Below are 13684 nucleotides of genomic sequence, written 5' to 3' on the forward strand. Positions count from 1 at the left end.
GTATGTATACTTTAAATAATGCTGATAGTTAACAAGACGTAATGTTATGTAACATTAAACAAAATATTATACTGTATGTAGCAAAGGTATGATAATATTTTTCCAATGTTATGATTCAATATCCTTCACAATATTGTAACAATAAACTCTGAATAAGATAAAATAATGAGTCATATTTTAAATTTGCAAATAGATAAATATAATATTATATATTAACTAATTATATCTTTTTCTGTTTATTAGGTAAGTACTATCAATGAATGAATTAATCACATTTGGTTCTACCCAAGAAAATACTATAATTAATACTTAAATATCCAATAAATAATGTTAATGATTAATTTTGAAAAAATTTTTTATGTTATGTTATTTTTAAGAGGACATCATAGTGCCACACCCACATATTTTGTTGTTTTCGCTTTAGAAGTGCATAACTTGGAAAATTTAGAATTAATCAGTAAGTTTACATTTAACTTTGACAGTTTTAATACACGCGTGAATTGGCCTAGTATCACATTTTAAAATACCTAACTACACTTTTCGTGTGTGTATACTGTATTTTACAATGTTTAAATTTTTAAGCAATTTATGTGTAATTTTAAATTCCAATTTTTTACATGGGTACTTATAACTCACCTAAAAAGCTAACAAATGATCGTAAAATGTTATTATCATCTAGTTTGATAATAGTTGTTTTTTGAAATAATATTAAAACTAAAGTAGCTAAACGGCAACTAATGAGAGTACATATTTAGCTATACCATGTACTTGTATGTTAGATTGTTAGATAAAACAAATACGGCTATGTCGTAAATCTGTGTATACTCAAAGATTAAACACACTATAATAAAATACATAATGCTATAATTTTTTGATATCTCTAATAGTACCCCTACAAATTTTTCTTACTCTAATCACAACACATACCTAAATAATGGTATATATATATATTATATAGAATAGTAGATATAAAAACTTAGATCAGTAAAACGTATACAAAATAGGTATATCATATATTAAAATAAATAAAAAGTGTACATTTAGATATATACTTACATTGTAATCTTCATGGTTAATACAAGTTGTGTAGTTGGACCAGACTGCACCGGATATTGGATGCTTGAACCAAGTAGCATTTTTGTTGCAAATCTTATAAGCAGTTCCTAGAAAACAACAATTTAAAATGTTATGAAACATGAGAAATGAGTTAACTAAAACATGTAAACGTATAAATATATAAGTGTTTAACTGTGTAGTTATCACCCATTAAGTCAAATGATTTAATAACTCTTAATTATTTTTTACACATCTTAATAAAGCTCTGAAAGTCTAAACTATTAAAATTAACCATCATTTTCATTATATAAACTAAGTTATATTTATGTTCACAAAATATTTACTATACAGAAACAGCTATTTTTACATTTATAATTAAAGGTTTCATTAAAGTATATTAAGCAAAACTAAGATAAAACCAAACATCTATATTATGTAACAGTAATACAATTCATTAAAATTATAATATCAATTACAAGGTTACAAAAAAATAATACATTACCTGTTATTTACATGGAACTATGGAAGACTATAAGTGAATATTTTTAAAACTTTTTAATAAACTTTTAATTGAAAGTATTTGAAAAAATGTATATTTTAATTGAAACAATGTTGATACTGCATTGATTATGTAAACAATTTATACAGAATTGATAATTATTATTATATTGTTAAATTAAACAGTAACATTATACAAGTATTCTGTATAAAGATTAAAGGTACCTATTATAAAGTCATTATGGAATATATAATATATATATATATATGTATTACTTAAAAATGGGAATTAATTATAAATTTATCTCCCGACCTAGTAATAACTTTTATAAAACAGTAATATTATTAATAAAACTATTAAAATAATTTTATTTCAAAGTTTAATGTTGTAATTTAAAAATATTAATTTTGTGGGGACTTGAAACTTCACATATTCTATTATTTTCAACATAAAACTCAGTTTTAAGCTATTTATATATTATATACAATATAAATACCTTTTAGGGTAGGTAATTAATAATTATTCTTACATAATAATACTATATTATGTGCTATTTAAAAAAAAATATATATAATACTTCTCTCTAATACAAAAAATAACAAATGATAGTATTATAAGTTAATTTATCATAAATTAATATCTTTAGAATAATTAAATGTAGATGATCTTAAAAAAAACATTTCTAAAAATAATCATTTTTCATATACCTAGCACAATGTTTGAATATTGAATTTAAATTTAATATAACGATAACAATTACTACGAAATATATCTTTTCATAACCTACTATAATACAGCAGCCACTACTTTAATAATTTATTTTTACATACAAATGTAAAATGTTAAGAAAAATACAAATAAATTAATATTTAGGTAACGTATTAACGTGTATACGTTAATAGTTTAATGTTTCTGAAGAAACATATTAGATTTTTAAAAAAATTATATCAGTTGAAAAATATGACGTTTCAAATTAATATTCCCTTGGAATTCGATTATATATATTAAAAAAAAAAAAACTATTTCCATTATCAAATACACCGTGAAAATACGAAAAATATTGTCAATTAAAAATAAATTATAATAATCAAATAATAAAATATACGAAGGATATCCATTTAATATTTATATTAAATCATCTGAAAGAGAAAAATACTGATCCTTATATTATAAACGTTTTACAGGATTTTAATATTACATTTAAATTAACGAAAAATTTTATTAGAGACCTGGGTTGATAGATATTTCAATAAAATTAATTTAAATTTTATATAACGGTGTAAAAATAAATATTTTAATCATGTCTAAAAAAAAAATCTAAATTGATTTTCTTATTATTATAAATATAAATAAACGGACATTGTTATTTTTATTGTAATTAAAAAAATATATATGTATAATTTTTTTCTTTTAAAATATCGTATAAGTGTAAACAAATAAGACTCACTAGTTGGATCAAATCCAGAAATGAATTCTGGACATGGTTGGTGAACGGTGATTCCGGCTTCAGTATCTGGCCAGCAAAGCCATCCATCAAATGTTCCCCGACAGAAATGTGAACCTGTCAAAAAAAATAACTTTAATACTTTCGTTCAATTTAAGAGACTGAATTCAATACACGTGTAAAAAATTTGGATACACAAACATTATACATAATTATATGTATAACATAATAACAAAGGTATAAAATAACCTGTTAGGCATCATTTGATAAAACAATAAACACATATTATGTAATAAAATAAAAATCTTAATATTTAAAAACCACGTTAAGATTAGAAAAATTATTAATTTACTTAATTCATGTAATAACACAAATATTTTTTATTTTATTTGCAAAATAATAAATACTTAAATAAGAGCCAATGGTCAATAATATAGGTAATAAATTATATATTATTTTAATATAATTTAAACTACAATAAAGTTGATTGAAAATTACTGATTTGACATTTTAATTTAAATTGTAATCAATGTCACTCTAACCAAATGTTAACATAATGGCCTTAAAGTTATAATTGTGTCATCCTAAAAATAAATGTACACATTATACAGACAATATATTATATAGATAAAAATTAAAAGAAAGTAGGATACTTAAATATTATAGGACTTACCAGCTCAATAACATTAGTATAAATAATTTTTTTAATGTTTCACAAAATATACTAGTAACTTTCATAATAATTACTTAAGAAATTAATTATGTGTATTTGTTTCAATTTAAAGTAAGTGTTAGGTACTTAAGTTAAATTGCAATCTAAATTGCTCATTTAATAAATGCGCATCACTCTTATAAATTATTTTTAGTCTTTTAATATACTGAAAAATTTTATTGAAATGAAATAATAATATTAATTAAAAAGTTTTGGTAAAATAAATTATAAATAATTTACATAACTATTGGATATAAATATTATATTACTAACCAGAGAAGTGAATAAATCGTTACTACGAACATTTTCATAATAGGTACATAATATTATTTTGATAAAATATATTATATGGATACCTAATAGTCGTCTATCTACTACTTATTTAGTTCACAAATATTTATATCAATAACGGTTCAAATACTTTGCCCAGTTACATAATTAAAACGAGTAGGTACATTATTAGATACACGTTAAATTTTCAAAAAAATATTTATATTAATATATAGCATAAAATTAGCAAAGATGACTTTATAATATTTTACTAAAAACAATTTAAAACAAATTATGTTATCATTAGAAACTAAAAACAAATAAAATATAAATAATTTATAGATTTTTCAACCCGATTAATTTAAATATATGTGGTCATCATATTATTATACTTTAATCAAAAGTTAATGATTAAAAGAACTAAAATGGTATCAGTTTAAATTTAACCAATTTATTTTATTAAATTTATTAAATTTATCTTTGAGCAGTAATATAAAAATGAACGATTAAATTAATAAATCAACAATTTTTGATTGACTTGTTTAAATAAATTTTTTTTTTCAATTTACAAAACGATACTATTAAAAGACGTTTGTTAATGTTATGATAAAAACTATTGTCAACTCTCAAACACTTAATGCTACTTACGTGACTTAAGACCACATGCTATTTGTTCTAACGGCTATTAGTGACAGACACAAGATGCGAGAACTTCTTGCATCCGGGGGAGATTGTGCTTTTAAGAATAAGGACTTTAAAACAAACATTTTTTCGTTTGAAATTACACGTAATATTAAAATAGAAATAAGAAAAAATACTTAACCGAAATTGTCAACTTTAATAGACTCAGAAAAATCTATATTGATGAAAGAACACGATAGTAGTAATAACAGTAGTCCAAATTAAAAGTTAGAATAACCGAAAAGTTATTTTATATTAATAACTTTGTTACAATAATAATCTATGCACTAAGTGTCATGGTATATTAGTAGAATATTTGACGGACTGTTAAATAACTAATAAAAATAAATAAATAACTCTGTACTGGCTAAATATTTATAGCATACCTTGTCATTAAGTAGATAGTAGATCACAGTAATGAATACTATGTTAAATTCGAATTAACTGATAAATCTTTTTCACTGTACAAAGGAAATGTTTCTAAACGAAATAAACGTATGTGATAATATGTCAGCTTCTATTTTTAAGAAAAATGTATAACTAGTTTATATTTTTATTAGTAATTTAGTAATTTATTCGTCTATAAGTAGTATAGAATGTTGAACTATTCTTCGTCCTATCATGACATATATTTAAAATTATATCATAATAGCTATCCCCGTGCACTTCGTTGCTTGTAAGAATTATTGTACGGGTTAGACTGTTCAGTTTTATTTTATGTTTTTTTTTTTAAACAACATAACAATCCCGTAATATAATAATAACCTACCCATCAAACGTTGTTTCACTGTATATCAAATATTTTTTAGAGAATTATAGTATAATTATAAATGACTAACTTATTGTGAGTGTGTGGGGATAATAAGTATATGTAGCGTATAATTACCGATGTTTGAATGTGTGATATATGGTATGCTCACATCTATCCCACAAACAGACATCGTTTGGCTATGGGACTTGTAACAGTTTTCCGATAATGTGTTTGTTATTTTAGTATTTTGCCAAGCATTCACAGTCATAAAATAAGTATTTAATGTAAAATTAAAAATGTATTAAAAATATAAATTTAAATTTATTTAAAATTATTATTATTATTATTATAAACCAATAGTAACTATTAATAAACAAAAATTTCCATCTTAAATCTCAAAACCCCTATTTTAGCACCTATTGGGGTTGGACCTTTCCTTTTTTTAAAACACTTTTCGAGTTAAAGTACAACCTATTGTCAGACCTACCAAATATACAAATTTCATGAAAATAGGTCAAGCCGTTTAGGAAGAATCAAATAACAAACACTATGACCAAAGATGTATAAGATAATTATTGTTATTAACTTATAAGTAGATACCACGTACTGTACAATTATAAAAAAAACTGAAAAGTAAGATATGTATAAATAAAATTAGTTTAAATGTTTTAAAAATTCTATTGTATAAAGAAAAATCATAATAATATAATAACATATACACAATGGTAATTTTTAATTACATTATAGCATAATATGATTAATATTTTTAAAATTCTACAGTGACTTATAAAAAACCTTGTATTATTAAAACTGAAGCATTATTTATTAATCAATTAAAATTGAAACTACATAAAAATTTACAAATTATCGTAGTTTTCACGATTTATATTAAAATTTGAAATTCGAAATTGTGTTAAAACCGCATCATTAAAATATATTTTTAATATTTTCAAACTTGTATAGTTTATCATAACATTGGTATTAAAAATCTTATATTTTCAAATACTTTGAACAAGTACGCTACGTACATTTTTATTAATATTTATTGAAAAAATAATTGATGAATACAACATTTTAAAATGCGTACAAAAAGCTTAAAGTTAGTCTAAATACATTCTAAATTTTATTGTGTATAGACAATTATAAATAAGTATAGTAAAATTTAGCAAATATTTCAAGTTTTTGCGTATTTTTAAGTTCTAATTTTTAACGAATAATTGTTAGTATAGGTTATTTTTTAACTTTCCCCTTCAAGAATCAAGTAGATACCTAACCAATACATCATGATATAATATGTAATATATACGATCATTTCAACATGAAGTTTGATATGTTTTCATTTTAAAAAAAATACTTATTACAAAATAAATATTCACTGATCTAATTTAATAATGCTGAAACAATAACTATATATTATAATAGTCATATGATATAATATAAATTAAGTGTTATTATAAGATTCATAAATAATATATAAAATAGTTTCAAACGTGTTTATGTATATTGTTTAATTTAACTTGAAACTGAAATAATTTAAAGTAGTCTGCATACTAGCATTTACATTTCATGCGTGGTTTAATTAATATGTAATTTTAAATTAATTATGGCATTATACTAAAATTATGTTTTATTATTGTCAACTACAATATATGGTTTGTTTTAATCTAAATACTATAAATTTTAAAAACTAAATTAATCATCCACTTTTTTACATTTAAAGAAACACATAATATATTTAATTGAATTTCAAAATATGATTATTACACAATATTATGATTTCTTACTTTTTTTTAAATCTCGGTAAATGATAATAATACATTAGTGTTATATTTTTTAAAATTATAACTTAATAATAATTAACACTAAAAGATGTATCTACTTGAATAATTTTGTTTTTAAAAATAAAAATAAAAATATTGTCCAAAAGTAGTACAACTAATAATTATTATGAATTTATACATATAATACCAATACAAATTATAACAGCATGAATTTCTTCTCATCCAATAGTCTTATAAACGTTAACAAATATAATTTTTTTTTTTTTTTTGCCATCAAATGATGGTCGCATTTCACCTCTTTAATTTATAATGAATCGTTTACAAAGAACGCCAGTAAACGGTAGAGGTGTTGCGCAGTCCACTCGTAAATTTCCCTGGTCTCATATGATTTATTTCAACTAAAAGGATTAGTAAAGAACAATATAGCTCGATCTGAATCCAACGATGGACCGTACTCTAACTGCATGATGGAAATTTGTTTATTTTATCGTGAATAATATTCAAATAATGTCAAAAAAAATCTACTTGAAACAGCGACAGTAATATATTATAATACATTTTAGATCCACCATGGCACCTGATAATTCCTGAGTGAATTACTTTAATTTATACGTATATTGTTGAAAAAAAACCATCTGTCGAACATAATTTTTAAGTATTACATTTTAATTACTTCTATAGAAGTAATTAGTGACAACTGATAAGTGATTAATGGTTATTTCCAAATCCCTAAAAGATCTCCGACTACCAAATAACTGCAGTTTTTATAAAATAAAATAATAACAAATCTTCTAGTGGAAAGTTCTTGAATGGTTCAATTTATATAGGCTGTGATTATCATAAGATTTATTGCAGTCTAGACAATTAACAGTTTTTTAAACATTAAATTATCAAAATAACTAATTCACTAATTCTAGACATGCGACTATATCGATTAATAACTTTATGCTAAATTATATTACTACTTGTCTTGAAATGGAAGAAGATACTGAATTATACATAATTCTTATCAAATATTTTAATATTTTTTATTTATTACATAGAACATTAAATTGACAGAAAGAATTCAATTATTATTTTAATTTTACTTTACTAATGCATGAATAGTAATTGAATTATACTAGACTCCCTATTATTGTTGGTTCCATTAAAACTCATAGAAATTTAAAATAAATGAAAATATAAATTAAATAATATCATATTGTAATTTTAATACTGAATATATATGTATATATTATGTGTGTGTGTGTGTGTGTGTGTGTGTGTGTGGTGTGTGTGTGTGTGTGTGTGTGTGTGTGTTTGTGTTTGTGTTTGTGTGAGTGTGTTTCCAGAATTCTCACAGGAAAAAAAACAAATATATAATACAACACTCGGTGTATGTTGGTGTTAGTGTAACTCAGTTAATAGGAAGACGTATTACCTTACTTTGTTGATAAACCCTATCAAGATGGACATGGTTTATTTTTATTCAAGTGTAATAACTAGAAAATCAGTTTATGTGTACTTTCATTTGTACAAATTTACAACAAAAGCAAAAAAAAAAGTACTCCTAACATATAACAAAGCTTTTTAACGTAGTTAAAGAGAATAGTGAGGAAACATATTTTTTCAAAAAATCACTATATAGGTACTAAAGGTGTATTCTAATTTATGTTTTGTGTAAATAAAATAATAATTTAAGTGACTGTGGAATGTTTTGAATTTCTTAGATTAATATTTGTTTAAATAAAAAAAATATAACGGAAATCATTCAATACATTAAATTATTTTAGGATGTGCCATATTATGAAGGCCCTCCCACTGTTGGTTTAATATTGAAAATATAAAAATCGCAAAAATGAATTTGTTGTTATTGGGTGGTATTTTGAATTAGCAAGACAAGTGAGGAAAAACTTCATAAACATACATACAGTATAGCCTATAGATATATTTAGTACATCTTTCAATGTGTCAGTAACATGTTGATGGCATGTGGTTTACCTAAGACCCGAATTAATGGCTAAGTCAATATTTATGTAAACTGTTATGACAGATTTCTTAAGGCATAATTTCTTATACAAACTAAAAATTATAACATATTATTGTAAAACTATTTACTATATTAATTTATTAATAAATAAGTTAATTTTATTTAATTACATAATAATAAGTATAGTATTATTGCAATTGAAAACATAATATTTTAAGTATTTTTTTTATTTTTATTAACGTTACAAAGTCAAAATACATAAAAATTGTAAGTCCGTAATTAATTTTAAGTTATATTACAGCGCGATTCATAATATAAATATATTAACATAAGTATACATTCAAATTATTCTTTATAAAAATATTAATAATTTATAACACTCACACATTATAATTGTTAATACAAAAATAAACTATAATTATAAAAAGCTTACAACACAAATTCAAAATAACAGATCACTATATAATAAAAAAAAGACTAGAATTTTTATACATTGGTATGTTATTTTTCTAGTTTTCCTTTATTAATTTGATTAGTTATATTTTTAACTACATTTTAATTGTAGTTAATGCATATCGCATAAGAGATACCAAAAATTTTATTTCTATATTTAAAAATAAGTGTAACAAAAGTAATAACTTATTCATCGTAAATAAAATGTAATTTTGTTATTAAATTTATTTTAAGATTATAAGGTACATCACTTAATAATAATTTGGTAAATATTGGTTAACATTTAATATATTTGTATAGCATATTTTACTATTTTATATTTCATTTAAATCTTAGCTCCTACTAATAAATAATAGCTTTTACTGTTATTGAGTACCTATTGATCATATACTAAATGGGAGCAGGTGGTGTGAACTGCAAATACACCACCTGAGATTATTTATGAATAATGTCAGCTTAAAAATATTGAGATTTGATACAGTTTTACTATTTTATTTTTATTAATAATAATAATTTGAACATGATTTGGTTGTTGGCAGAAAATGTCCAATTTGTGCATTAAAAATTAATTCGCATGTTGAGTGCTACAAAGTACATATTATAATATTATCATGAATAAATATAATAATAAAAATAGGTACTGAAAATTAGCCACGAAAATCGTACACATAAATATCTCATTAAAATGCGGACATCAACACAATTAAATTCGTGGTATAAATAGATGAAAATATATCTAAATATTTTAAAACTTGATTAAATTGTATCGAAAATAAATTTTAATTACACTAAGTATCAAAATCTCAAGTTTTTTAATTTAATATTTTTGTATAATAACAAAATAACAAAAATCAAGTATGAATCATTAATTTTAAGTCTAAATTTCGTCAAAATGTTATCTCAACTACTGCTAATAAATACTCATATAATTAATGTTATGGCTTTATTAAAAACTTATGAGGCACTTTGTATTAAATATTCGAGGTATTTTATGTACAAATAAAAATGATATCATACATTAATTGAAAGCAAACTAAAAATAATTTGAACTTACAAAGAACTATAAATAAAATTGAACAAATTAATTTTTTCTACCTACTGTATAGCGCTTCGAACATACACAAAACCAATAAATTCATTGCTACGTTCAGTCTAATAATAACAATGATTTAGTGATGGTCTTTTTTGGCTTGGTAAAATTCTATATTGCTCGTTGACTAAAAAAAAATAAAACTTAAATATTATAAAATTTTATTATTTTAAATACGTAAATATTGGTGGTAGTGGTTAATACATGAATAATAATTACATTTATAAATACTGATAAATAATATATAAATTTACCTTATAACTTATAATTTATAAAAAATAATAATAATCGAAAAAAATGGACAAATTATTAAATTTTATAATTTAAACAATCACCGATTACATATAACTATAATATGTATCGATATTATTAATATAAAAGGAAAATTGTATTTTTATATTAAATAAAAATATAAAAAAAGTAATTTATAATTTTAAAATATTATAGCACACGTGTTAAATTCTTATTTTAAATTAATTTATATTACTTTTTTTGTAAATTAAAATAATTTAAATATTATAGCCAAAAAAATAAATATAAAATGTCATTGAGGACTTAAAATATTTTTATCATTGTTGAGAGTTTACGACTATGATAAATAAATAAGTAATTGTTCAATAAATAAATTGTCTAAGTAATGATGTAATATTATAAGCTGATATTAATAAATATCATTTTTAAATAATTTAATATAGTATTTGTAAAATACTATTGAAACAGAAGTTATTGCATATTGTTTATTATTATATTATGTTGTTATAGAATAAATTAACTTTATATTTTAAAATAGTTCATCTATTTATATTACTAGATACCTTCTATCAATCGTATTAGTTTAGAAGACATACTTATCGAGATATTGTAGAAAATTTTTAATTGAATTTTAAAATATATTACTAAATCACATTTTCAAAAAAATTATTTATTAAATTCTATTTTAATAAACAATAAAAATTACAATAAACTTTAATTTTTTTTAGATAGCTAAAAGTGAACATGACATTAGTTTATTTTTTTACTCAATGTCAGTAACATAAAATTTTCCATTGGTTTGAATAAACGAGCATAGTAAAACTTCTTTTACTGACTATACATTTTTTTCCGTACAATTTAGAATAAATAAATATTACTAAAAAAATATAGATTTAATCTAGTGTATTGTGTTGTGCATGTATTATCTACCATACAATATTATTTAATGATTAACTGATTAAACTCTGTAAGGAATAATTATAATAAATAAAAAGTTAATTATTACATACATTTGAAATTTGATTAAATAAATAAATAATTAATTACCTAATCAAAACACTTACATAATTTATTTAAAAAAAAAAATAATAAAAGTTTTGAATATAACCTCAACAAATTTTTATGGATATTTAGATTTCAAATTTTGATGAAATTAAATATTTAAACAAAATATTATGATTTTTTCTTATACTGAATAAAATTCAATATAAGTTATATAATAAATATATAAAATATACAAATAACTTTATTAAAACAAATTGTAATTATTTCTATTTTGATTAAATGTATAAGCGTTAAAACGTTTCATAAAAATGTTTCAAACAGAAACAAAATTTTCAAACAATTTTGTGAATAGTCAAATAACAAATAATATAAAATTTAGTAATGAATAATAATTTAATAAAAAATATTAAAGATTATTTTTAAGAAGGAATCATTTGCAAAATAACATTTGATAGTATTTTCATATACCTACCTTTAATATTTGTTTAAAATTATTGACTATTTATTCATATTTTTAAATAAACGCATAATATCTATATCCATCAACTGACCTAAAACACAATAAACTTTTAAAGTATGATTATGAACATTATCGATTTTGATGTCAAAATATATCGAATTTTACAAAAAAAAAAAAACAATATCTAGACAAAAGTAGGTTTACCGTCATTTTCATTTTGTGAAATTTAAACTGCACAATAAATATTTATCATACCACAATCAGTATCTGGTAAATATTACGTTGACAAAATCACCATGAACTCATTATAAGCATTAATTTCTATAGTAGTATATATGTATATATTCAGTGCCTGTTACCACTTTATGGTAAACGCAACTGATACAGCCTGAACTCAATAAGCATGACCCGTCCAATTAGTGACAACTGAAAATCCCAACTATTATTATAGTCGTTTGAATCACCTGTCATCAGTGATAAAAGGTGTTTCGGTGTTATCACTATTCTAATTAAATAAGTTCGACTATAAATAATATTAAATAGATTATACGTGAAAATAAAATTTTTTCAAATGTTTTGAACGTATAAAAGTATAAATATAAAATATGCACGTAACTGTGAAAAATCTTTTGAAATTTAATTTTAAATTTAAAAAAAAAACACACAAATCATCAGATGCAGAATAATCATATTTTTAGTAACTTTAAAACCTTAAAATAAAATTACACAGCAAAAACTATGAATTTCGTGTTGTTTAGTTTTTAAATGTTTTTACCTTAATAAACATTTTTAATTTTTATAATACTTAATATATTAAAACAGATTTGAGATAAATATTTTAAGAACGCAACAAACAATAATGAATTCGTTGAATATCATAAAACACATGTTTTTTATAGTAGGTATTAATATAAGTATAAAATTAACTTAATAATAATTTAAGTAACTATGTACTTTTCTAATATTAACAAATATTGAATCATATCTATTAAACCTAACATTTATGATATACCTAGTCACAATTATTGTAACTAAATAATAATAACAATTAAAATATTTTAAGCAACTAACATGTTTTAGTTAAATTTAAAAATTAGTAACGTTGCTCTAATATTATTTATTCAAAACATATATGAATTTACTGATGTATATTGTAATATAAAAGTAATTTAAGATATTTTATAATTTAGTATCATGACAATTATCAAATTTCAAAAATACTTTTAGTTTTTTCTAAATTATTGTGTATTCACATAAGTCT

General features: G+C 21.5%; 1 protein-coding gene across 7 annotated transcripts in view; it reads right to left on the reverse strand.

The window, feature by feature from the left end:
• The window catches only part of LOC114128313 (calcitonin gene-related peptide type 1 receptor), a 153978-nt gene that overhangs the window by 94513 nt on the left and 45781 nt on the right, over positions 1-13684 (reverse strand). For all 7 annotated transcript variants that reach the window (XM_050198861.1, XM_050198860.1, XM_050198854.1 and 4 more), the window contains exons 3-4: positions 3003-3116; positions 1057-1163 (exon numbers count right to left, since the gene is read on the reverse strand). In XM_050198861.1, coding sequence (XP_050054818.1) covers positions 1057-1163; positions 3003-3116 — 221 coding nt within the window. The remainder of the gene's footprint in view (positions 1-1056; positions 1164-3002; positions 3117-13684) is intronic.

This window comes from Aphis gossypii, chromosome 1 (assembly GCF_020184175.1).
Source record: "Aphis gossypii isolate Hap1 chromosome 1, ASM2018417v2, whole genome shotgun sequence".
Classification (NCBI taxonomy): Eukaryota; Metazoa; Arthropoda; class Insecta; order Hemiptera; family Aphididae; genus Aphis; species Aphis gossypii.